General features: G+C 39.2%; 1 protein-coding gene across 7 annotated transcripts in view; it reads left to right on the top strand.

Moving 5' to 3' along the window:
• Positions 1-27532, top strand: part of LOC128877874 (collagen alpha-2(IX) chain) — a 236225-nt gene extending 208693 nt beyond the window's left edge. For 2 of the 7 annotated variants that reach the window (XM_054125497.1, XM_054125498.1), the window contains 18 exons: positions 7274-7355; positions 7758-7852; positions 10426-10578; positions 10868-11065; positions 16760-16789; positions 16919-17288; positions 17584-17975; positions 18640-18651; positions 18937-19041; positions 20682-20934; positions 21132-21272; positions 21411-21505; positions 21595-21687; positions 23330-23452; positions 23554-23568; positions 23796-23990; positions 24619-24734; positions 24951-27532. In XM_054125497.1, the coding sequence (XP_053981472.1) occupies positions 7274-7355; positions 7758-7852; positions 10426-10578; positions 10868-11065; positions 16760-16789; positions 16919-17288; positions 17584-17975; positions 18640-18651; positions 18937-19041; positions 20682-20934; positions 21132-21272; positions 21411-21505; positions 21595-21687; positions 23330-23452; positions 23554-23568; positions 23796-23990; positions 24619-24734; positions 24951-25245 (2763 nt within the window). In that variant the 3' untranslated portion in view covers positions 25246-27532. Of the gene's footprint in view, positions 1-2653; positions 2771-7273; positions 7356-7757; positions 7853-10425; positions 10579-10867; positions 11066-16759; positions 16790-16918; positions 17289-17583; positions 17976-18639; positions 18652-18936; positions 19042-20681; positions 20935-21131; positions 21273-21410; positions 21506-21594; positions 21688-23329; positions 23453-23553; positions 23569-23795; positions 23991-24618; positions 24735-24950 lie in introns of all 7 variants that reach the window. The other 5 variants (XM_054125491.1, XM_054125496.1, XM_054125494.1 and 2 more) reach the window with 5 other exon arrangements.
• The last annotated feature ends 39 nt before the right edge of the window (positions 27533-27571 follow it).

Here is a 27571-nt window from a genome sequence, read left to right as displayed (position 1 = left end):
TTATCGGACAAATTGAATAAAATTGTTACGATGAAATAAGGAATTGGCTTATTTTAAATGTAATCATAACCAATTTTTAAGTCGATCACAAAGATCATTTCCGCAAATGGAGGATTTCTCTGTAAACATTACCCAATAACCATCAAAGAGATACACTCTTTGCGTTTCGAGATACGCCAGCTATTATTTGATAATGCTTGGCAATCGCATACTTTTCCGATTGTCCTCTCTTCGAGGCACAATGCATTAATAAACTTTAATCCGCGGTATTGAACATACTGTCATTGAAAGCGTCTCTGCGAAACGCGCGCAGAATTGATGCTGGATCTTCGGCATTTGAATAATTGAAAAGGGCTCACGCCAGATCTGAAATCGCTGGAATGAGATTAATTAAGCTCGCTCGGCTACTCTGCGCGTGTGCGAGAATGACAGCGGCCGCGTTAATGCTATGTAAAGTGCATTATATACATACATAAACACGCGCAACTACGGGCACGTTTAATTGGATTATTTTCTAATTTCAATCGGGACTTTCCTGCTATTTCGTTCCCCCTGTAAATCCGTTCGATGAATGCGCATCGCTTAAATTCACTCCTTTAGAGACGCCGGTTAAATCTGATCGAATAGTTTAATTACGTTTAATTAATTCCGGTGTAATTAACACAACGTTGTAAAATTTCCATCGGCGAGACGGCCTCGCGAATGAGACGTTTGAATCGCGACGGGTTTCAGACGCGTCGTAATCGTTCTAAGCCTGATGCGGCATCTCGAATTCGCGTTTAACCGATCCTGGGAAACATTTAAAAGAATCTTAACAATTTCAGATTCGTAATTCCATTCCAAGATTAATGCTCGCGCATATGGAAATTGCACACGATATTCAGTTGTTAGTGAGCAATTTCAGGAAGGTCTTCATCATGTTAAAATAATTGGACTGCTCATAATAATGGGAATCCTGTCTGATACTAATGAGATTGCATGTACAATAGAACTTCAATATTCGCAACCCCTTATGACTGCAGAACTTCGTTCGTTGCTTTGTCTTCACAAGTAGAATGAATTTCAATACTTGCACCAATACTTTAACCCGTTTTACGCTGTCTGTGTAGATTCTACTATATTCGGAATACTATGCACAAAGCATTCTTTCTACGCAAGAAGTTCCTTAAATGTAGTTACTAAAAAATCACAGGAAAAAATGTTTGTCTATACTCCATATTAGATGACAAATAATCTATTTATAAAAATGTATGCTATTGCTATTTCTACAAAAATCAAAAGAAAATATAGATAACACGGAGGTGTTGACATCACACTTACGAATATAAATTGCTAAATAAACCGAATTCAAGGAAAAATCATTTTGGAGGTGCTCCCTTCCCTTCAGTAATGATTAAACTGTCGTAAAGATATCGTAAGACGTTAGAGTACGTTTATGAAGAAACCTGAGCGAATCCACGGAACCTTGAGTGGAGTTTCTCGAATTACTGCGGCTTCTACGTGGAATACTTGAACACCCTGTACCTTAGACCGAGCGGGACGTTGTAATATTAGGAAAAGCATGTCACGTTACAAATCAATTCCTCCTAATCCTCTTACCTTCGATTATACTTTTACGAGGGAGTTTTGGGTGGAGAAGTAAGCCCTAAGCGTGTCACATTACAAATAAATTTATTCTAATCCTCTTACCTTGGATTATGCTTCTACAAGAGAGCCCTGATAAAAGAAGTAAAACTCGCGTTTTTATGGAAAGAGTTTTCACGGAAAAGGGAGGAAGAATTTACGTCTCGAACGGTTTCTCACGGAAAATCAACCTTTCCTTTCCCACAGAGACGTTCGCTATGATTATTGCACTGAATTAGTAAATTGGTAAACTTATTCGATGCATCGTTACTTGAGAAATTAAATTTTCATTTACGAGCTAACCTATGAAGGGTATTACAAAGTAATAAAATATTTAACAACATAGTACTAATCAGGATCGGAAAATTTTATGGTCGCAACGATTGCTAAATTAATTATATTGCATCTGAATATAGTAACATACACATACTAAACGAGGCCAATGAATTGGACAGCACTTTGTTTGCTTCGCTTAAATATTTTTCAAACTCATGCACTTTCGAGTTTACAGCCTGCAAGACTATGTGCAGGGTCATGCAGAATATGCATCTCGTCACTCGAAGGAGTGATCCTGCAAAGATGGGACATTGAAAGATCGATATCAGGTTAGGGAGAGTATGGTAGCATGAGTAAAGGGGATGCGCAGAGTGTTGAGTAATTTTTGCTGAGTCGTAGGCATTGCGATGATCATCTAAAACGTCTAACCCAATACGAGCTCCTTCCAAAAGTGATCTTTCAATCTCCCACATGTACCTCAGAGTATCCTCGAGACGTCACTTTACTCCAATCGATTGGATGTTTTTAATCATTCGAGTGCAGTGGTTATTTCTTCCGAAGAAGCTAAGGGAAACAAAAGCATTAACTAAAGCGATAACTAATCAGCGTTATCCATAAGCAGAATATAAATGTCATCGTCACGTTTCGACGCAGACGACGAACGTAGCAATGGATCCCCGAGGAGAAGAAAATTAATCCCAACTATAAACTCACCCACAACAGCCGTGACGCTAATGCGAAATTTCTTTTATAGTTCAATACAACGGACGAGGACTACGGATCAGGCGATTCCAGTTCTGATATCGATTTGGCCGGTTTTGGCGATACCGATTTGATCGGTTTGGGGGATATTGACCCTAATAAGATAGACGTGAGTTGCAAGACGAAACTGAATTTCGTTGAAAACTTTACTGACAATACTGTGAACTAACTAATTATTTGTTCCGCAAGTAGCACCACGACTAACCCCGATTGAATTAATACCGAGTTACTGGGTGCCCGCTAACGAGATACGAAGTTCGATGTTGCATCCTGGCAGAATCTGTTCGAAAGAATTTCGTCCCTGATGGAGAGTGAATCTAACAAGGGACTATCCAAACTAGTCGATTTTAATGCAAATTTGCAGATTTGTGGAATGGCTGATTAAAAAAAAAAAGATGTCCATTGTTTATTTGTAACTGTTCCACAAATCTGTGAAGTTTCGATGAAATGGAAGTTTGAATAAAACGATCGCTCCAGGATGAGAGAAAACTTCAATAGTCCCCTATATAATGTTTCATGCGGACGCTTGCTACCTTTCTAACTTTTGTAACCGTACTAACAAGAGCAACTGTAACTGTACGCTCGCAGGCTTTTGAATTTTTTCCTGTTTACGAAACTGATACTTCCCCTTTAACGCAACTTGATCGCCCAACGTTTGATAACAACCGGCGCTTTTATCGCGATAAAGGATTTAATTAAATTTGTTTACGTTTCCAAGTTCGTTTCAGCATCTCATCCGACGGATTTTCGCGCAATGGAACGATGATACTTAATGCCTCGTGAATTCAATTTATTTCATTGAAAAAAAGTGTGATGTTTCTGTTTCGCTGGAAGTAGGTTGCTAAACGAGGTCGGGCAAAAGAGGTTTTCATATTCATCTTTGTTTCAGCCGTCTTTTAAAATTTATTGCGTTAAACTCGATTGCAATTATGTATTTAGATTGGAATAATTATTCGCCATTAAACGCAAGAAACGAATTATTGTATACTCCATTGCAGGTCAACTGCTGAAGATAAAATAATACTCAAAGCCAAAAGATATTTTTCTTGGCAGTAAGAACGATAGACCAGGAAAATTCCTTGTTATATATTTAATTTGCAGCAAACAATTATTTGGTTGGCTCCAATTTGTGTAATAAATGTCAAGCATAAAACTATTACTTCTGACATATAGTTCATAGAATTTTTAGAATTATAAACAATAGAAGAGGTGAACACTGATCCTTCTTCCTGCAGTTCTATCGATTAAATATTACTGCTTAATTTCTGCTCCCACCGAACAGAGACCGAAGCGATCCCTAGTCCATAAATATCTTGAAGTATTTTATCCTCCGTTTATTAGATTTATTATTCCCACACGTGAAGAGTTATTCGTGCAAAACGTTTTAATTGCAATTTGTCAGAAAGACTCGTGCTCAAGACAATTCGATGTTCTACAAAGGATTCCCTCGAAGCCTGTCTAACGCTAAAAGAACGTGACAATCTCTTTATGGGGACAACGTCTCGAATACCGTGAGATTAATCTTGGAAATTCCTGTGGAGTCTTGCATTGGTGCGCCTAAAATATCCAGGTTCTTGGGAGTCTACGAGCCTTTCCATCGTCATTATACTTAATCCAAAGGAAGTTCAAGGAACCACTATGCCACGACATCCGTTTCCCAAACTTGGTCGATCTATTAAATCTTTTGACGATTAAATTTAATGTGGTCTTAAAAGGCGGGTCTTCGTTCAATTTTCATCAAGCTTGCGAAACTCGCATTGAATCTTCAAATTTGAAACACTCGTGTAATACAATTGCATATAAGCTTCTACTTTGATATTGTTTTAAAACAATTCAGTCCAAAATGTTTTATCCTCTACAACAAAATTTGTGATATACTTTTTGGCCGATCCTAACTCAAAATTCCTACAATAGAAAGCCTCTAAAGTCGATTGCGAGGCTCCAAGAATCCCGGCTCGATGGGTCGCGAGCCAAGGAGGAATCAGATCAACCTAATGAAATCAACGCGCAGCGAATCGTCAGGAATGTAACTCCATTCGAAGGAAGGTTCATCAAAACGCTAGTGCCTTAAAGGTATTTCCTTGGAATCATGGTCTTCGACGCGAACTCCCGCGTTAACTTCGTGCCAGGATGTATAGACGACGAACAGAGAGCAAGCTTCGTTCTGCTGAGGAATTCACAGAGGAATTGGGGAGCCGAGCGTGTCAGAAAGACGCGGGGAAGTCGATGGGATGCAGGAGATACAGGGCGAAGGATGCAGAGAAATAGAAATAGATAAAGAAAAAGGCAAAGACGGATAAGGGGTCGTAGAAAGCCCGGGGAGGGAAAGAGATTGAGGACGAACTTTGGCTCTTGCCACGTAACCACTCACGCTGGCAATTAGACCAGGCGATCCAGTTCTGTCGAAGTTAAACTTACCAACTGGAATTGACTTTGATTTGTCCTGCTGGCCACAGCTCGGATGCTTGAAAGATTTTCATCCTTGGATACCCTGGTACACAGTACCTCCTCGGAAGGTCGCTTATCCCAGTTATATTTGCTCGGTCTTCGGACATAAATATTGGATTAAAGAATAGGTCCGCAGCGATTCGGTTTGCCTCGGATATTGTTCGTATTATTGTTAATGATTTACGCTATTTGAAAGATTTATTCTTCTTTTACAACTTTGCATTCGTCATTTTCCATTTATAGCTAGTAATAATAAATTTAAGAACTGAAGAAATTAAAATGTCAGGTCGTGAAAAAAAATTAAAAAATTGCTGAACAGATGTTAATTACTTGATCGATTTATTGAAAATACATCGGTTATAAATTTGGAGAGAAGTTCGCTAGGAATTTACGCCTTGATACAGTATTTCGCGCCTGTAGCTATCTGATGAAATCACGAACTGTTTGCTATCGCTATTTCTGGATGCTCAGTACCCCATTGCATATCCTAAGACACAATTTATATTTCAAACTTGCTAAGTTTACCAAGTTTATTCTAAAGTTCTCTTAAAACAAACTTCCTTCATTAAATATCAAGTTTCAATTTTTCGTTCTCTAAAATAAACTTTGGACCAATAAACGAATACATACATTTATGATTTTAATATTCAATTTGGCCGACTTTCCACTGAAAAACTGAGAAGGAGAACAATTTATTTATTATTGGGATTTCTTATTTTTAAATAACGCTCTACATTAGTGAATTCTATGTGAAGAATTCTTCGATTTTTGAATGAATAATTAATGCGTTCTTCCAACTTCCCGACACCGATCCCTCGATGGTATCGGAGTCAACCGAGCCCGTTCGTGCAAACTCGTTCGTAGTTGGTATCCCTGCTAACTCAGGGAAAGCCCAGGAATTTATTTCACCCGTAAAATCCTACTTCGGAGAAAAGCTTCCAGAACGTACGGTGGGATGCAAAGGCGCAGCCGTGCATGCTGGAGCTGATCAGGATGTACGTATACCGGGTGAACGAATTCACCGGAACAGCCTGCGGTTGTATTCGTCTTTCCTCTCCTACGTGTTATTGCGATCGCCAGTTTCACATGTGGCCCAGTATCAATGCAGCGACCAGGGACACGTGTGCCCTGGTGTGTTAATAAAATTCTGCTACTTCATGCGCGTGTATTAGGATCATTCCGTATCAAATTTGATCGCTCTTGTATCGAATATTGTAGTTCAGATGGAAATAGGGGGAAATAGGATAAAAATTATATAAATTTCTTCTTATTTAACGATTACTTATATGCTTGTTACTTTGATGACGGTTCAGATGTCCATCACACTTGGAGAATTTAATAATAATACAGCGTTAAATAAAATGAAAAGAAAAGAATTCGTTATACTTCCCTAAGCTGTTTTCAAATATTCAAACTGGATAGATGTACGATTAAAAAAATTGCTCCATATTTGTCAAAAAATCGGTGATAAATAACCACCGCTGGTGGCTCAGCCCAATATATCCGCACCATTACTAATAATTATCGGAAAGTACTTAGAGCGAATATATGCTAACCGTTCCGCTTGATTTAACCGAAACTTCATTAATCACCGTCAACCTACACGTTATCATTCATTTTTCGAGAAGGAAAAAGAAGGCTTTGAAAAACCGATAGTTCAATTACAAATGGTCCAATTATTCCCTTGCATGAATACCGAAAGCATATCTTATTAAATATTATAGTATATAGCCCCACGCTACTTTCGGTATCTGTTAAATAAAATACTATTTTTTAAGTACTATTTGAAATAGCTGTCGCAACAAATAACCCGCATTATTCTCACAATAGCACGCATGATTTGGTATAATGGTCTATTTATTATGTACCATTCGAAACAATATTTTACTCAGCCCTGTCGAATATGCGTGTTCGAACATAACGCTATATTAAACGCGAATACGATGGCGGATCTCTGAAAAATGGAATGATTTCGATGCTCTTCGAAGATAAATAAATCGCACCGGCGAGCGGCGGCGCAACGCGCAATCAATCACAACCATAAGCGATGAAACTCCCACGTCGTTCGTTCTCCTTTTATCCTCCTTTTCTTTTTACTGTATAACGACATATAAATCACGTTTAGTGTTCTTATTCACCGTCCCTTTTTACCATCCGTTTTCAGATCGGACGAGACGATGACGAAGACAGAAGCGAGGAAAGCAATCCACCGCCATTCATCACACCTCCTCCTCCCAATCCGGACTGTGAGTAATCGCTAAGAATTCGCGGGTTTATTTAATCGCGACTACACCGATAAGGAACAATTATTAAAGCGATCGAGTAAATGCTACGAATGGATCACTGAAGGATGCTTTTATTCGTGGTTCGTTATTCCAATGAAATTTTGCCCATCACTGGTTTATATTTTCTTTTTTTTTTTACTTATCGTAAAAAAGTATTGTAAAAAGGGTGGTACGTTTTTCCACTTTGTAGTTTAAGAAAGTAATCTTGACGGAAGTTGTTCGAAGCATCGCTGACGTCTTCGGACATACGCACTTGATTGAGTTTCTGTAAAGTTCGATTTGTATACGAAACGGATCCGGTGAATGTTAATTTTTTTATTTGAATTTATGAATTTTAATTGAATAACTTTCTGCATTTCTCAGACAAAGGGCCGAAAGGCGAGAAAGGTGATAAAGGAGACAAAGGAGAGAGTGTCAGAGGACCACCAGGACCCCCAGGTCCTCCAGGACAGGATGAGGTAAATATTTATATTAATAACAGCACTGTGGGAAACATGAATCCTTTCTTTTCCTTTTCAACTGTTTATAGCACAGCTTCTACGAAAACATTTGAAAAATAAAAATTCGAATTCGAAAGCATCTCTAAAAAATGAAACGGACACCGTGCATAAATAACAAATATTAGTTGAAACGCAAACATAATTTTAAGAAAATAAAGCAGGGAATATTATGCAAATTGAACTGGTTCTTAAAATTTTTAACTTGATCTCGTACCATGTTTGGAGTGAAAAGTGAAAAATTAAAAATAATATGATGCTTATTAAAATCTCTAAAAATTTGTGTTTAAATTTAAAAAAATATCCAATTGAGAAATACATTAGGTTGAAAATTATCTTTGATTGTGCAAGTCTCTTCACACGCTAGTTACCAAATTCCATTTGCCGTGATGTAAAAAGTTAACTTAAATTAGAATTCAACTGCAAGTTGCTTTCTCTGAAACTAACCGTACGAATAGTGGTATGCGCGTAGAATGCTTTCGTGTTTGCCTAATTAATGCAAAGTGTACATACCAAACTATGTTATATACGTATAATGAATTACGCGTATTATTAAGTCATGCCCGTAAGTAATGTGGTTTCTCTGAGGAACGTGCAATAAACAAATTAAACTGGACACGATGTACGTACACGTACACGTCTATTTTCTACAAAAACTATAGTCAGAACAGAAACAAATAGCCACCGAAGAACACTTCCCTGATTATGAATTACGTTACGCACAACTCTGACATTAATACCATGACGAGTTGTATCTGTATAATTGAAACAGAAAGCGTGTACCTCGAATGTATAAAATAGAGAAAACTTCATTGCAGCAGTATGTAGTTAACAAATAAATCCAACGTGTAATAATATTTTCCTGACCCTGATTTGGTTGAACAGCGAAGCTCATTAAAATTATTGTTTTTCATACGGACTAATAAAATAAAAAATAATATAATATAAATATGTATTATTTTTATATTGTACCACGTAGGTTCTATCTTTTTGTATTTATAATTTTTTTCTCTTTGAATAGAATAATGTTGTTTAAAGACGTTGTTGATAAATAATACCAGAAAAAGATGAAAAAACGTGTGAAGCACCCTGGAAAAATTAAAAATGGCCGCACTGCATTCAGGTATCATTGTACCGAAGATATCCCGCCATTAGCAATCCTTATACGAACCACAGAAGCTCCAGTTTTAATAGTTCTGTAATCAGCACACGTATAAAGACATGCTGAATGCATTGCGCATATTGCAGGACAACACATTCGTATCAGATTTCGCTTATGATTATGCAATAGTGCATTGTTCCCTCTGAAAGAATGTCTTCTAACCCAAATACTTGCGCTTCCTGCCTTTTAAACGAATAAGTACCATAGAATTATTGCTAGAACAATTTTACGCGAAACAAAAACATGAATTGTATAGTAATTGCACGTATTGAAACTGTATCCTGCTTGACAAACGATAATTATAGGTTCCATTATGTGTGTCAGTTTATTGCGATACATGAAGTAGTAGTGATTGAATTCAGTAGTAAGAGCATATATTAAGGCAGACGATATATAATACATTTACTTTTGTTATCTAAAATTGCGAGTAAAGTAGTTGACTAAATGAATAAATAATTATATAAATATTTGATTGACTGAGTAATTATCTAGAACTGTTCATTTGTAGCCTACAGCCAAAGTCACTTTACAATGGTACATCTTACACAAACGTTAACTTGATAAATTAATTCCAGAATTCCATACGTTTTCCTCGTAGACAGAAACGGTTAAATCACCGCAGTTTGTCAGCAGTTGCCAGATTTCGGTTCTAAGAATCGTTCACTATGCCAGATATGTATACGTAGACACATATTTCAGCAATAATAATTCAGTAGCGTTTGTGCATACGAAACGAGCTTGAATGCATTCCAATCCGGGATCACTCATTTATCTTGTTACCCAAGCAAGCCAATTTAGTCAGAGCGCTGAAGTACTGGTAACCGCTGCATGTAACATTGATTACACAGGAACTCGCTCTCACGGTATCTTCCGAAATTATTGGTATGCAGACCCGGACACGAATGCATTTGTTTAACGCTTAAATACATTCGTGCAACGAGAACGTCGCGACGTTTAAAAATAATTCACAATTGAAAGGAAAAACTAATATGGTACTGTCGAGCGACGTTGGTTTCTAAAAGAAACTTGAGATACTTAATTTAACGTGGAATGTAAATAAACTATTTAAAAAAAACGCGAGAAGGAAACGTTATACATTTTTTAATACAGCTGTGGTATTCGCAATGTAACGACTATGTTAAACAAAAATAAATTCAAGATTATGCCTAAACACTTACGAAGGTTTTCAATGATGAATATGTATAAAAATAAAGGCAACAAAATATATGTTATATTTTTAATTTTAAAGCATTTGAATTAGATTTAAGTCGGATATAAAAGAGTAAACACGAAGATATAATCAGAGTCCGCTACATTTACGCATTCACGAACGATTATATTATCAAGGATAAACACAATAAAAATGCTACAGGGTCCACAAGGGAAGAAGGGAGAGCCCGGAACGTGCGCCTGCAACGCAACTGCGCTGATGGCGTCTTTCACGATGCCAAAGATGATCCAAGGACCCAAAGGAGAGCAAGGACTTCCAGGTCAAGAAGGAAAGCAAGGCCAAATGGGGCTGACGGTATTGACGTTTTGTAGAAAACCAATCGCTTCCCGATAAACGTTCGACGATGTGACGGAGACTATTGAAATATGATCTGTGAAATAAACGACGTTTTCGCAAACGAACCAAAATAATTCCTCTGAACCTTTTTAAACGTATAAGCATAAGCGTACGATTGGAATTTCATGACAATGCCAGGCAAGTTTCGAGCGACTGCACGAATTTTATGGATATTGTCTTCGCGCGAGCTTGCATTTGTGGCTTTATTCGTCAGCGTGGAAATACATGATTGAAATGATTTGTACAGGGAGCAGCAGGTCCACCTGGCGAGAGAGGACTGGAAGGACCGCAAGGTGCTAAGGGTGATAAAGGAGATGTGGGAGTGCAGGGACCGGAAGGTCCTCAAGGACAGAAAGGGGAACCTGGTCGCGATGGAATTCCAGGGGAAAAGGGAGCGCAAGGACCTCCTGGACCCCCTGGAAAGGGCGAGTTCACTGGCTACGATGTGAGTAGTAATGTTTATACTAATTTTTAAATATCACGCTTAATTCTACTCCATCGTTTTTTAATGATCTATTCTGCTGAAGAGAGCCTGCTTAATATGTAGGTCGAAAAGATCACGTTTCCTTGCAAGAGATAAAATGAACAACATCTGAGTCTAATATTTACTAGGAATCCACTGATGAACAAACAGATTGAGATTAATGAAATTAATTTCGTTGGAAAAAGAAATTCTATTCTATTATTATTCACACAGTTTGCCTGACAAATAACCGAGTATCGAATTAAACTTTTATTATTTGCCTATGCAATTAAAACTTCAACAAAAATGGATCGTTAAAAGTCATCGACAGTTTAGTGGCAATAATTTAGAGGAATTTATGACGAAAACGCGATAAAGCAGGAAGGAAATATTAAATTCGGTTGTAAACTTGGAAAGACGGTCTCCGAACTCTTGAATTATTGGAAAAGTTTATAACGATAATTCATAATCGTGTACGCTAGTATTACTCTATAATTCTATACGGAAATAATTAGAAGTCTACAAATTTCCAATAGCAATAATATTTGACAAAGCATTTCCAACAACCTGTTTCCAAGGAACTGAATCCTAATTAGGTTCTGGAATAAACCAATTTCGATTCTAAATTTTGATTCAATCGACCCTTGTTACGAGAAACGTCGAGATTATTCTCAATGAAAGCCATCCTCGTCGAGGTTGCCCGTTTGTAAGTAAAACCCTTCAACTGCAATACCAATATCGTATCCTTTCCAGTATGCTACCGAAATTTACACCCTCATTTAACCTTCTCCGGTCGTAAAGGTATACGCATTCAACGTCCAATAAACTACCCCGATCGTGTACCATTGGCCCAAGCGCCTCCTAAACAGACGAGAATATTAACCACCACCGAAGGGACTAAGCCCTCGGCTATGTAACCTTAATTTCTGTCGTTCTCGCGTCGCCGCTGAAATGTTCCTTATTCTCTTGCACGCAAAGCACCCATGTTCTTGAGAAAGACCTTTTCCACGTCTCGTTAATTAAATATAACTACCAGAAAATCACAAAATCTGCGTTGCTCTCAAAATAAAACTTTGGGGCGACTTTCAATGCACGACTAAACTGCGCACTCCGAATATGGTCGTGTTTGAATTAATTTTCATCGGGAAAACCTCAAAAAGTTGTTGAATCGTTGTTTGTCATTAGAATATGAAACGATACTTTGAATTTTGGTTGACTCTCAGATCGAGATAAAATGAGTCGATGCTTGGAATAAAATCAGTAAATAGAAATCTTGAAACGCCACTTCTCGTTGGCCATCCGTCGCGTATATAGTTTTTTACGACGGAAGTCGGTTGCGGGCACACCTCGTTGTCTCAGCGGGGGTGAACGACGACGACAAGAAATTCGTTGAATGGAAATGGAACGCGATATCGCCCCGCAGGGAATAAGTAACCGTGCACGTAATAAAGGCGGGAGCTGTATGTCCAACTCTTTCCTCCTGTTCCATTCTTTCGAGCCCCTTTCTGCCAGCCCTCCGTTCGCCCCTCATCCACCTTTTTGCCAGTCTCGTCTTTTCCCGCGGCGTCCGTAACCCGTAACGCTCCGCCTTTTCTTGTTGTTTCTCCACGGTTAAAAAAATTCCAAGAAAACCGCGCATCCGTGTTAACGTTGGTGCACCTGTGGATACATCGGCAAACGTGAGCCGGATGACCCGTTTTCGTTCGGGGCTAGCTGTGGAAATTAAATAGGGTGCGAAACGTAGCTGATGCCGTTGGTGAAAAATGGGGGCCGCATTTTGGTATTCCGCTGAGCGGAATGCGCATCGCGTTTCGAACGCGTTCGGCACGAGTTGTCCCGCGAAATTCTCTAGACTCGGATATCATTGGAATGTTATAAAAATTCGGTTTGGGATTGCTTTGTATAAAATTCTGAAAATTGTGGGGTCGAGGAATAATTGAGGAATAAAGTGCAATGAACGGCTCAATTATCATTATTTTGAGTACTATCAAAATTGCATTCCCTCTTCAACAGCTCTTCAAAGAATTCGAGAATGCATCTCGACGACTCGATGGAATTATTATCGCGATAGCTGAAATCGTACTTGCCCGCCGGAAGTGCCACGATTTTCCGTACTTTTCCGTGCTTTTAACGTACTTGGGAATGGACAAAGCTCTCTCTACCTTCCGACGTTTCAACAATTAGCAGGCGAGGTCAGGCCGCTCGTTTCGTTCTCGCGGTGCAACATTTGGAAACGTGCCACTGCAAAGAATGGAGCAAAAAGGAAACAAATTAAAGCTAACAAAGTGTATGATTTTTTACGAATTTCCGTAACCTGGTGTATTAATCTTGGGAACGTAATCGACGATCGGTGGGACACTTCTACATAGTTCAATCTTAACAAGATGTCTTATATCACATGATACATTTATTATGTATTTATTTTATTTTATTTAGATTGATTTTGGAAAAGTCTCAAAATTAAAATTTTAAATCAACGATTAAACAAAAGTATTTTAAGCAAACTATAAAATGTAATGATAGTGTGAGATTGGGTAGCACGATAAAACCGAGAAACTTTCCACTTACCGATTTCACTTTTTCGCAGAAATTCAAACGACAGAGTGGAGGGATATACACGTACAGTCTCCAGATTTATTACTGTAATAATCTAACTATCGCGCGTTTCGGTTAATAATAGTACGGAAAAAATAAAAACTCTAGGAGCCAATTTATCACGTGCTGCAACAACGGTGAATTATGCTTACAGAAGTTGAACTGTGCATAATTCAGAGTACGCCGTGGCCCGGTAGATAATTCTTTAATGTACCGCATTCACTTACTTTAATATTAACGACTGAACTTTACGATTATTTTTATCTCCAATTCTTCGCAACCACAATACGCTTCTTACGTCTATTATAGCATTTGTAACCATCGCAGCTAGCAGTTGCGTAATATGTCTACGTATTTTTATAGCTGTATAAAAATTGTTATAAAGTGCACAGTATTTTTATGGTTCATGTATAAATAAATATGTGTATTATCACGTAATCGCTAGCAAATATCCAGAGAATAATTGAGTTTTGAAATAAAAAAATTTTCGTAATTAAATATCTTTAAGCGAAAAAATAAAAAGTAGTTATAAAAAAATGCTCGTTTAATCTTAAAAGTGTACGTCGCGCTTACGGGCCAATATAAAACGTTAACATCTCGCATGAAAACAATATGCGTCCTCTCTAGAAGGCACCCTCGACACGTGGGAAGTTTCGCAGAGAGATATTGAAGCCTTAAAGCCTCGACATCGCTACCGTACATACCCTCACAATGTCGCACGAGATGGTAAAAGATTTCTCGACACGGCAAAGCCCTACGCGAATAATACTTCGCGCAGGATCATCTGCATTCGTGAGTGACTTTAACAAAAAAGATGACACATATTCTCTCGTGACTTGGCGTTGTCGAATTCTGGGCAAAAAATAAATTGAAACGGACCTGTTCGACTCCTGGCGGTTCGTGCAGGGCTACATCTTATCAGAAAATGAAACCTGGATAAGCAAAGCAGAAAAGCGTGGAACACACGAGTTTAGGAACGACGCGATATCGCTATAATGTCGCGGATCGATGAACGCGACGTGACAAGGAAATTGTGACTTCTTTCTCGCAATTCTAAAATGATTTCCGTTAGGCAATTGGATCGTTCTATAAGTTATGAAATTAATCAATTACATAAATAATTATTTTACAAAAGGTCACGATCAGACGATATCGACCAGTGGAGTTCATCGCGTACCACAAAAGTTTCCCTCTTCTAACGCCCAGGTCCGCATACTTCCTCCGAATGTTTACCTACAACTTCAAAGGTGTGCCCTCGAAGCTCCAAACTTTCTAAGACCGCGACGAAAATCGAACGTTTCCACCCGAAACAAGAGGAAACTCACTCGCGGTAAAATTGTCCGAAAAACAGGAAGAGCTCGAGTTCAACTCGCCTTTGCGCGTCCACTCCCACAGGGTAGTCTTGGAACCTTGCTAAGGCTCGAGGGATCCTCGGTAGAGGAAGCATCCCGCTTCAACCTCGAGTGTTATCTTACGTGACCTGGTGCTGGTTCGTGCTCCGACGTGCAGGCGTCCGATTTCCCTCGAGAATACAGAAACCAATTTCTAGGCTGCGCCGACTAGGTACGTCAGGTGGGTGACTCGGCGGCAGAAGTTGTTTAGGAGAACGACTCGTCGCCGCGCGAAAACCCACATCCGCTGAGAAAGCTCGGGATGTTTTCACGAGTCGACCAACTATTGCGGAGACAAAGACCGTATGCCAGGAGGCAGGGAACGGGGCGAGAAATCTGGATTAGACGTGACAATTTAATAGGGAAAGCTATTACAAGCTCAGCCCATGTGTTTACGACCACTAAATTTAACGCGCTGTACAATCTATTGTTTCCTGAGGGCGGTTCGTGGTCCAAGCAGGCGGTTAGTTCACGCCAAACGAAGATACTGGGTAAATTTTTTAACTCTGGGTACTTGCTCGCACCCCTTACGAACGTACTTTTCTTGATTTTCTTGGATCCTTTTTTAAAGACTTATCAATGAGCTATTAAGTACTTATTAAGGACCTACAAATTTAAATACAATTCAATTATTTTTCTTCCTCATCTACATTTCACCAACATCAACAGTGTTCTAGTATTCAATGCAAGTGTGCAGTCCAGTTGAATTACAATTCATAAAACTGAGGGCCAAATACCACCCTTTCTCTGTGGAACGATCAACAAAGAGCGAACCAGATAGGAAAAGCGGCAATCGACAATGGGCATCGCGTGTTTATTCGTCGATGAACGTTTCGAATCGCTCTTTTCGACGGACACTCGTTTATTCGAGCGTTCACGGTTCTCTGCTTCTGTAACCGCACTCGAATCGAGTCGTCCTCTTCTTTTTTTCCTTCGTCACACGACCGCTCTCTGAACGCCTATTTATCAACGCCAGCATTCGTTCCATTATACGTCATGCCGGCCTCTCAGAAGCTTTTCCGCCAAGTGGTTTAGAACTTTCGGACTTCCTTCGACTATTGACAGAACGCCGGGCATTCAATGTAGGCATCTTTCATTCAGCCTTCGTCTCTTTTATTCCCAAAGCGGCTCTATCGCGGACGTTTCCAGTGCGCTCCTGGGTGATTGAAGAGCCGCGAGGTGCCGAATTAACGGTAATTCGATAAAAAGAACGGTTCGGGGAACGCTGGAAGCTCGTATCGACGGTTTTCGTGCTCGCGTGGGAATCGCGCGGAGGTGTGACGCGGGAATTTTAATGAAAGTTTGTAGGAGGATCAAGCGCCAGAACTGTTTCACCTGTTTACTGCTGCGAGTAAAAGACATTCTCTATTTAGATTGATATTCGGCTTGTTTAGTATCGTGAAGGAATACAGCCCTTCAATGATCGAAAAATTTTAACGTCTCGCTAATTTTCGAACGGGACTAGCGAAAGCAAACTCACGGGCAGGCAAACTGGAGTGTAGAAGAACAGTTCGGTTAAACATTCCGGAGTATCGCGCTTTAATATAGTCGATTGTTTGAACGACGATTGTTCGTCAGTGGTCATTAGACGATTCAAAGGGGCAGGCGGCACGCCGACCAGACTGCTTTTAGCTTTACGACATTGTACCAATGATTAAACAGAGAAATTTCCCCCATTATGCGCATGCAGCCCAGTTGGAAACCTCTGGGCATTTATAGGGTGAGTAGCGATCGCATAAAAGCTTCTTTCAATATTGCATTGTTACCTAGCTACTACTAACGAGCACATAAACCTATACAATTAAATTGAATCAATCGCTTGTCCGATGATATATTTGTGTCGCTTTAGGCGGAAGGCATCACTATGAGACCAGGGTTGCCAGGTCCGAAGGGCGAAGCAGGCCTTCCAGGGAGTCCAGGACTCAAAGGGGAGGCAGGAATACCCGGTTCCAAAGGAACCAGGGGTGAACCAGGACACAAGGGTGTCAAGGGTGACCACGGAAAAGAAGGGCCAAGAGGAAACCAAGGATTTAAGGGCGAACCTGGTGCTCCAGGTTCGCCAGGTCTACCTGGCGCTCCAGGCGAAAATGGAAGACCAGCTGAGAAGGGTGACAAAGGCGACACTGGACCGGAAGGGAAGCCAGGTCCTCCTGGAGCGCCTGGACCTCCAGGCCTATCTGGATTGACTGGTCCCGGAGTGATAAACGTTGGAGACTCTGGTAAGATTCTCTTCTTATTTTTAGAGGTAACTTCAAGGATGAATATGGTATACTAAAATAGTCAAACGTAGAGGTGGCTGGATATAGTATTAAATTTTATTAGTACCTAAATATAATATATTGGAGGATATTCAGCTTTATTCGCTCATGTCGAGGCATTTTGTCTCTGACCTCTGTATTTCATAAATTCGCAATATACCTTCTAATTAATTTTCAAATTTCAACGTAACTCAACACTCGACTGTTCCTCCGCATTTCCTCTACCCTAAACAATTTAATTGAACGTTTTAATCAGGATTAGGAGAGAAAGGCGATAGAGGTGAGATGGGTCCGCGCGGGTATAAAGGAGATAAGGGCACCAAAGGCGAGAAAGGAGATAAAGGTCCCTCCGGACCAGCCGGAATTCCTGGTGTGAACGGCGTTCAAGGACCTCAAGGCAACAAAGGAGAACCAGGAAAAGATGGCGACTCTGGATCACCAGGAATCAGTGGTTCAAAGGGCGATAAAGGCGAGAGAGGACCGCCAGGAGTCACGGCTATAGCTAGCTCCGGTGACTACATCACCATCAAGGGCGAGAAGGGCATGGAGGGCAAGAGAGGTAGAAGAGGACGCCCAGGACCACCTGGTCCCGCTGGACCACCTGGAAAGCCGGGAATTATGGGAGAGATTGGGTTACCTGGATGGGTGGTATGAAACAAATTTCTTTTATTCTTCTATGCAATAGATCGATCCTCCTATCGTGTATGCTTTCCATCTGGTTTCCTTTGTACGGGTGTTTGCTAGAAACAGGACATCCGAGTGTCTTCGCTGTTTTCAATAATGGGAGAAAGGAGTTGCTAACCAGAAAAAGAAAAACTGGAAACGTTACGAGGGAATTTTTCCAGTGTTTAGTAAAATGTCCTGTTTCTAGTGGACCATCCTGTACGTGTATAAGGAGTTTCGAAATGTTAGTACATTTTTATTCACGTCAATAGCAATGCACAGTATATATTATATTTGCCACTTTAATTCTAACGACAGTTATTTTGACATGATCTACTATTTAGTATTAGAAAAAGAGATGTTCGTTCTATGCTTTTCCTTGACTTCGTACAGTTCCAAATCATGTAAAAAAAAAATGATTCTTTTAAAGTTCCATTCGTAACATTTCAGCGTTCCATATAACAGAAATAATGTTGATTGTTAATTTGATTATTCGATTACTAATCAGTGAAACACGATGTTTCTACGACGAAACCAGACGTTAATTAACACATCTCCTCGCGTTTGGTTTAAAACAAATAATTGCACGCTTGCGTGTGAAAGTGACAATTCTAAAATTATGATACTCTTTTTCCAATGCTGAGCACAGAACAGTATGAAAGTAAGTATTACATGGCACGTTCACTCGAACAGTTCGATAACCAATCTTTAAATATCTCCTCTGTACATAATTTCCTCGTTACGTTGACGCGCGTCGATCGGTTGATTGCTTCGGATAACGATACAGTAATAATTGCGTTCATAAAATTAGAAATCACGGTAATCGAGCGATGTGTATGGTAGACCGAACTACGAGCGAGATTAATTAAAGGGTTAATGAGCATGGAATATTCATGGACGGAAGGGTGGAGCATGAATGTTACGTATCGGTAACTACTTCTAACAGGGACGTCCTGGAATTCCTGGACTACCGGGACCTGTTGGACCTGGAGGACCCAAGGGAGAAAAAGGAGAACCTGGAACCCCGAGTCCTTACGGAGTTTCCGTCGGGGTAAGTACGATTCACAGTCCCTATACTCGACGCTATTGTTCACTATGAGGCATGGTATCAGAGATTATTGAATTTCTCGACGAATTAAAAAATAGTCACCTTGGATTCGTTGTTTGTTCGATAATCATCTGAATTACAAAGTAAAATTATAGGTGATATAATAATAAAATACGTGTAATAATATTGTATCGAGAGAAACAAAAATTTGTTAGGTACGAGCAAAAATGTTCAACGAAAGTCTGATTAGCGTTTGTTAGGATTATTTATCTAAAATGACGTCTACCCAAAACTGACATTTTAAAAAAAGTCAAAGTAATGAACGCATTTTTATCCTGCCGTGTACCGAATGACGGCTTAAAGTGGAGATGTACACGGGTAATCTACGACCCCCTGTTGCAAAGTTTTACAGATCGCTGGAGGGGTCGTTTTGTGTAAAAAATTGTTGCACAAACATGGCTCCATACGTGGACGCACCGAGTTCCGATTTTAAAACCCCATCCACGTGTCCTGGTAAAACTGAAACTGAGGCTTCAAAAAATTGATGACCAACGATTGGCGATCATCAGCTTCTCCAAACCTCAGCTACGAAATAATAAAAGGAACGACTGATTAGAAAGTTACAGTAGCAGATACAGTACTTTCAATCAAGTCCAACATTTTCTGTGTTTGTTTGAATTTCTCTATTTCTGTTTATGTCACCATATTTATTTGACTATTTATTCCCAACACTATTTAATCACAAGGTGGAAGACGAAAGTGTTTGCGGCGGAAGTCGCGCAAATCCCAACTGGCGGAACATTTTTCAGTCGAAGCGAGCTACGTTTGGCGAACCTCGCGAAACTTGTAACGGTGCTCGTAGATTACCCTCCCCCTGGTTTGCCCAACGGTCTCGAAGCAAGGAACGGAACGCGAGGGGGTGACGGGAATTAATGCAAGTGTGTGCTTGACGCACGCCCACCACTCTTTTTTCCATCTTTATCGGGCAACGAAGCCACGACCCCGATTTATTCGACGCCCCAAACAGAAATTCGTCGAACTTCCGCGGCGTCTGGGTGACAACTGACAACCACCCTCCCTCGAGTGCGCGTAGCAGGACTTAATTTACTGCACTTTGGTTTAAAAGCCTCGCGAACGTAAGGTTTTATCGCGTAGCGTCCCGAAGACATGAGAAAAAAACAGTAAATAACTCCTTATGAATAAATTATTTCTAACTGCAAATTCGGTAGAACAATCTATTCAGCCAGGGTTGTTGTCTCTCTTCAGGAACGACATTCATAACTATTGTCATTCCAAAATTTAGTTTCATGCTTGGAGACGCAATAGCAAATAGCGAATATTACATCTAGCACAATGCGTCGAGTGTATCTGTTCGTATTTATCGATGCGTAAAATTGGAGAAATAATTATCGACGTTAATTTAGTTTCATGACTGGAAATGCAATAGCAAGTAACGGATATTGTATCTGGTACAATGTGTGATGTTGTGTTCTTAATACGATTGGAATTAATAATATTTCCATCATATCCATCGTTTAATTGGAGCCTGTAGTGCGATATAAGTCAACGATACACTCTCTGCATAAAAAAAGTTATACGTTTATACTTAAAATAAGAGAATGATCATACCAAACCACGTTTAGATAAAAGGCGATAAGGGAGACGAAGGTTTCCCTGGAATACCTGGCCAATCCGGAAGAGACGGCCAAAGAGGGCCTCCAGGACCTCCAGGACCACCTGGACCACCATCTCAAGGAAACTATATTCCGGTCCCAGGGCCTCCAGGACCTCCAGGACCTCCGGGACCGCCAGGAATGCTAGGTGGGCAAAAAGAAGAATCAGGACTAAGCAGAAGCCACATATTTGGTGAGAGGGACTACTATGGAGTCAGACAAGGTAACAGACAATCAAATATATTTAACGTTATTAAATTACTGTTTACATGTGACATGTTTTAACAAAAATCAATGACGAACGTCTATTATAAACGTCTAATATTCTGTAGACTACTATAGACTCTACAGACAATAAGTTCTTATTTTACATTTGAATACAAGCAGCTAAAGTTCGTAGAATATAAATATAAATTTCAGAAAGGAAAAATACTCGTTGCACAAAAATGTGTTCAATTACAAAAACCTATTCCTTACCGCTGCAAGGACTCAGAACTAGTCTGGACGAATTGAAGGCTCTTCGTGAACTGAAGCAGCTGAAAGAATTAAAAGAGCATTTAGGTAATTTACGTTAAAATGAAACATAGTAAATAATTCCATTTAATAACGGGTCTAACTTTGTGTACGTACATTCGTAAATGAAATGTTCAATTGTTACTTCGTCGATCTCCGTGCCAATTTTATTCAAATGTTCACAAGGTTCGGCGACCGTTGCAACGAGGGGTCCTGTGGAGACCACGACGAAGATCGTACCTGGAGCAGTGACCTTCCAAAACACGGAAGCCATGACGAAAGTAAATTTTTCACGACACCGACGAACAATATTTCACGAAAATTCGAATACATGTATCACGAGAATTCACTGATTCGTGTTAACCCCTAGATGTCCGCTGTAAGTCCTGTTGGAACACTGGCGTACATCATAGATGAACAAGCGCTGCTCGTCAGGGTGAACAATGGCTGGCAATACATCGCTGTTAGTATAAAATACGTTTACTATTATTTACACGCGGTATTACATACTCTGTTTCACAGCTTACACGCATTTATTTATTTTCGACTGTTATTACTGCTATCTGTTCTCAACTAGTATTCAACTTTTTTTAGACTATATTTTATTTTTTTGTTTATAAAAGTTAGCCCATCTCTGTGTGTTGCACAGGGTGAGTCAATGTAGCTCCTTTATTTTTTATATTGCCGAAATAAATAAAAAACACTGGAAAGTGTCATTGAAAAATACTTGCAAGTTAAAATGCTTACACTGGCAGAGTTTAATACTACCAAACAATGAAACGTTAGCCAATCGTGCCTTTTACATGCAAAAAAAGGAAATATCGCGACTTTCTAGAAAAGGCTGTTGAATTCGATAAAGAGATGAATGGAAATCAGGTAATGCCTGGTTATCTAAATTTAAAATTTTTCAATTTTAATCAAGAAAACGTTAAATTATTTAAATTTAAAATACGCCGAGGGCATGCACGAGGAGTAGATAAAAGCTTCCAACGAGGAAAACCGCTGCAGGAAGGTTCAAAGAGAGTTTCAATAAATTTCTAATTGAAGAAGACTGTGCAATGCACAATGTACTTAATGCTGACGAAACAGGATTAACCTGGAAAGCTTTGGTTCCGAGAACCTAAGTTCCTGACTATGAAAGGTCAGCAGCTGACTGCAAAATTAGCGAAGGACCTTGCCATAGAACTTGTTTGCACGAACATTACTGAAAATGAACTTTCTCTTTTGGTAAATAGGCATTAGCAGAAACTTTTGATATTTCAAAAATGTCAACATTTTTTACATTTGAAGACAGACTATCCGAACTCAGTTAATTTTGAGGCTACGCAATAGCGATTATTTAATACTAATGATTTTTTAATAAGCGGAAAAGTAAAGGAGATACAAATATTCGCTTCTTTTTCATAATGAATTAATTTTTCGTAAATATTCGATGTGGTAAGGAATCTCGAGAGTAAAACTATTAAGTTAATAGTTCTTATAGAATAGTAATAGAAATTGACCTCTATATAAAAAATATAAAATTTCATTAAAATCGCTGAATATTACATGACGTATAAGAGATTGCTCTCAAGTACTCTATGTGCCAATTTTCTGCAATATCAGAAATAGAAGAGTTATTTGAGATACTAAGCTACAGTGATTCGCCCTTCGTATAGCTTAAGTAATTAAAGCAGCTTACAAAGGACCCAATACTTTGAAAGCTCGAACCTGCCATTTATTAATTGATCCTCCCGAGCTAATAATGATATCTAACACTAGCTCCAATGGTCTCTGAACATCGGATTAAATTAATTTATTAATTACACACGCGTTATTATAAAATAGTATCTGTTCGTTTCTTTTTAACGTTTGGGAGCAGAAATTATTTCCTTTATTCCCAATATAGAATCACTACAATTTAAATAAAGTAAATTAATATGATATAAATATATTAATGTAACGTAAATATTCCTGAATTATCGAAAAGCGTACTTAGTAATTATTTCGAGCAGCATATTTCGCCCAATAATGTGTGTCGAATCAACAGTGCTTTCCAGCTGACTAAACAATTAGCGTTATAGAGGAACCGATTTAATTAGATATATTTATCGTGCATTTTCCAGTTGGGATCTCTTTTACCAATAACTACTCCAGCACCACCGACCACGTCTCCGCCTCCAGCAAATCCACCTTTCGAGGCTTCCAACCTGATCAACCAGATACCCGTGAAAGCAGATGGAACAGGGGTGAGTCGCCATATTAATTCTGTCTAGTGTTGAAATATTATTCACAAGAACCTGACCGATGTATTACCTAATTCAAACTGAATTTCCTTTCTGCTGCGAAGTGGTATCCGCGAATGGTAAGACATGAACGCACTTAACCATTTCAACGTAATTCTATCATGGGCGAATATTAACTCTTTTAGACTCTTTGTTTCAGTTTCAGTGAATTTTTTTACGGGTCATTCGGGACCCCTCTCGAACATCATTTCATTCCCAGTAAAAGCACATATCATTGTTTCATTTGGATGTTTCAAATGGGTATTAGTTTCTTCAGGAGTAGAAAAATAATATTCTAACTTTGCAGTTGCGAATGGCTGCCCTGAATGAACCTTTTACTGGGGACATGCACGGCGTACGAGGAGCTGACTATGCCTGTTATCGAGAAGCAAAGCGAGCCGGTTTAAGGGGTACGTTCCGTGCATTCCTCAGCTCCAGAGTGCAGAATGTCGACAGCATTGTGAGACTCGGGGACAGGGACCTCCCTATCGTCAACATAAAGGTGATTCACAAAACGTCGATTCACAAAGAATTCGCATTCCAGTTTCCCTTTAGCAAAGATGAATTCCAAACTTTGGAATTCAATAAATTGCCAGTCTGTGGAAATATACACATCGATCGATAATACACTGTTTCCTTGCTGTCTAAATTCACTTCAAACGAGTGAGATTTCAACCCTCGAAGATTGAGCTATTTTCTTTTGATTTAGAAAAATTACTCCTTTTCAACAGATTCATTTTTCTATCGAGAGTTCTTATTCACTTTTGCGCCTGTAGAAGATGCATAGGCAAAAGCGGGAAAATATATTCCTAGTTATCTTTTTAGTCGCATAAATAAATAATTTAATAAAGGCTGGTTGAAAAAACTAATTTTTCTCTGTAAACTGTTCCATGACCCTCACCATTTGCGAAGAATTAATTAAAAAAGGAAAACAGCTCGAACTTCAAGGGTTGAAGCAACTCTTGTAGGCCAAACTTGGCCAGCAAAAAGAAAGAAGAATATCGAAGTACCCTCCGCGTATTTCAAGAACTTGATAAGTTCCTGGAATGTGGGATTTTTCCTTACATATATTTTAAAGAAATTCTTCTTCGGATATTTCTTTCAAGTATATCTTTTTTCCGACCACCTAGGGTGACGTCCTCTTCAACTCTTGGAAGGAGATGTTCAACGGAAACGGGGCGTACTTCTCGCAGAATCCTAGAATTTACAGTTTCAACGGAAAGAACATCCTCAGTGATTTTGCATGGTAATTATTCGATTGTCAAATAAAAAAAAAAACAACTACTCACTTCTATATAATTGATCGAGTAAATATTTGAATATCTCAATGGACGATTAATTTTCACCATAAATTATTTGTCGTTCCTAATGCGTTCTATTCAGCTGTAAAATTCGCATCTGTAGTTCAGGGATGTTCGGTTCATTTTTGAAACTTCAACGCGTGACTTTCCGTCGTTTTCAGGCCAGAAAAGGTAGCGTGGCACGGCTCGCACAAATTAGGGGACCGCGCAATGGACACGTACTGCGATGCCTGGCACTCGAGCAGCTCTGATCGTTACGGATTAGGATCGCCCTTAACAGGGGGACGCCTCTTGGAACAAGTTCGTTATTCCTGCGACAACAAGTTCGCTTTGCTTTGCATAGAAGTGACCAGCGAGACCACAAGAAGGAGGAGAAGCGTCGAAGTTGCGGAGGAGGCGGAGGAAATGTCGGAGAACGATTACAAGGAGTACTTGGACGCACTGATGGACAACTAACCACGCCAGGACACGCTGAAACAATGAGCAAAAGAAAACAGTTTGCTGGTCGTTGTATGCATAGAAATCGAGACGTGTCCGTTCATCGTCACCGTTTGGTAAAACATCGTCGACTAAGATGGGCTAAATTTTTATCTGGACATTTTCGAGTAAAAGTTATGGAAGATCAGAGGAAGGTTGCATTACGTTGATGTCTTCGAGCGAAACAAAGGCTAAAAATTTCATTTGCTTGACGATATCGACGAGCAGGGAATAGTTTAACGAGTATTATCCAATTTCAACGAGTGATCAATGTGATAATTGTTTATGAAAAAGTGAACGACTTTGTGACTTTTGTTTGTTAGGTAAAAATTGCAATCTAAATTATACAATGAAATTACACTTCACGTGACACGAGTGAAAGCATTAATAGATCACGATACAGTATTTATACTCGTCATTTGTTCGTAGAATAAAATTTCGCCCATCCCCCAAGTCTATCGAGCGGTGAATCCCCCCCCCCCCATCTCTGTTTCCGAAACGGTGAAATCTATCCCTAACTCGGAAGGTAATAAAACCCCATATCGCGAGTCATTAGTCAGCGCTTTACGCGAATTTCCGTTCTCTTTTTAAGAAATAAGACTGATCGTCTAGACATCGTTCATCAGTGTGTCATATCGATTGCCCGTACCTTTGATCCGTCGCTATCGACTGGCCAAGGAAATTCGATTCGAAATCGGATTCCATCGGCAAAACAACGCGAACTCGAGGTCGTTAAGAGATCCCCGCATCACGATAAACGTCCAGTACTTAGATCGCTACTATAAAAAAAGAAAAAAACAAAGAAGTTTCTTAAAGGCGCCCCCTCCGTAACCGAGTCTTAATTTTACGGTTAAGCGATGAAAATGATCAAAAGAAAAAAAAAATGAATACCTAAAACTAACAGCTGCCCTACGACCTAAAATAAAAACGAAGATCATATTCGCGATCGAATTGCATTTACACTTTACCCAATACAATATGAGTGTGTATGTTAGATGTAAGAAACAAGTTGATCAACGTGGATTCCGACAAGACCATTTAAGTTTCACGAAATCTGGAATCCAGATTTATGCTCCGTGTATGATGTCGTCAGGAACGCGCGCGTTTCACCGACGAACGGGTTTGTTGTAGTTCGAGGAAACGCGAGACACAACGCAAGAACGGATCGTTAGAGATTGGCCTAACAGTTGCGGCAGTTGATAAAGCTTTCGAGACTACCAGCGTATACGTAGCAATATTTTATAACTTATAGTTCGTTCAGAAACGTTACCGCACTGCGAGCTGTCGCGGTCTAATCGTCGTTATACGATGAACCACGAAAGTACTCCAATTCTCCCAAATGAAAGATTTTAGTTATATTGCGAATTCGAAAAATGAAATGATTCTTAAGTGTCTCCGATAAAGTAAGCAATAGTTATGAATTTGTTGGTAACATCGACCAAACCGTCGCAAAAGTATTAAGCTAATAATATAGTTTTTACAAAAATGTAGAGTTATAATATTTCGTGGTATTTGTGTCACTACAGGAATAAAATTGTTTTGCAATTCGTAACATCATTATTCTTTAAGAGTCAAACCTTCTCGTTTAAGAGCGTTCGAGTACCTTCGTGACTCACTGTACATTTGCTTTTACATCGAGCATAAATCGAATCTAAGTCAGTGTCTATAATTCAAAGATACGATACCATTAACATTAATCTAATTTATTACAATTAAGTACAGAGACATGTTCGATCTACAGAAGTGTTCAACGTAAGGTGTTATAAGCTGTTTCCACGAAAACTGATGAAGACCCTTTTCTTAAGTTTTCCTTTAGCATTTGTTGCCACAATTCTGTAATTAAGCATAATTTTTAAAAAATTGCAAGAGCTACCCAAGAAACAAAAAATGAATACAATCTACCATTCACAAATAATTAAGACCCTTTCTTTTTTCGTTTTAGAAGTCACCCCAAGAATTCTCCTCCCCCTCCCCTCCCCCTGTTTTATTTAACTGTAACAAAAATGAAATCGATTAGTTTATAAGAAAACAGCTTCTGATACTTTATATGAAACACTCTGTATATCTTTAGGTTGTCAGCATGCTTGGTGGCGAATATTTCGTACCGAATGATTCCCTTGATGTCGTAAGTAGATCTTGGCATCCCTATGTGAAACCATCCTTCGATATAGTTTGCACCAAGGACCGTTTTATTTCGAAATTTTGTATTATTTGTACACTTTATTATTGTCTTTCTAAATAAAAGACGAAAAGTGCATCTACTGGACTCTTGAATCTCATTTAACCCCTATGTAAATCTGTATTC

The sequence above is a fragment of the Hylaeus volcanicus genome, chromosome 6 (assembly GCF_026283585.1).
Source record: "Hylaeus volcanicus isolate JK05 chromosome 6, UHH_iyHylVolc1.0_haploid, whole genome shotgun sequence".
NCBI classification, from domain to species: Eukaryota; Metazoa; Arthropoda; class Insecta; order Hymenoptera; family Colletidae; genus Hylaeus; species Hylaeus volcanicus.
This window is presented reverse-complemented; position numbering and strand designations above follow the sequence as displayed.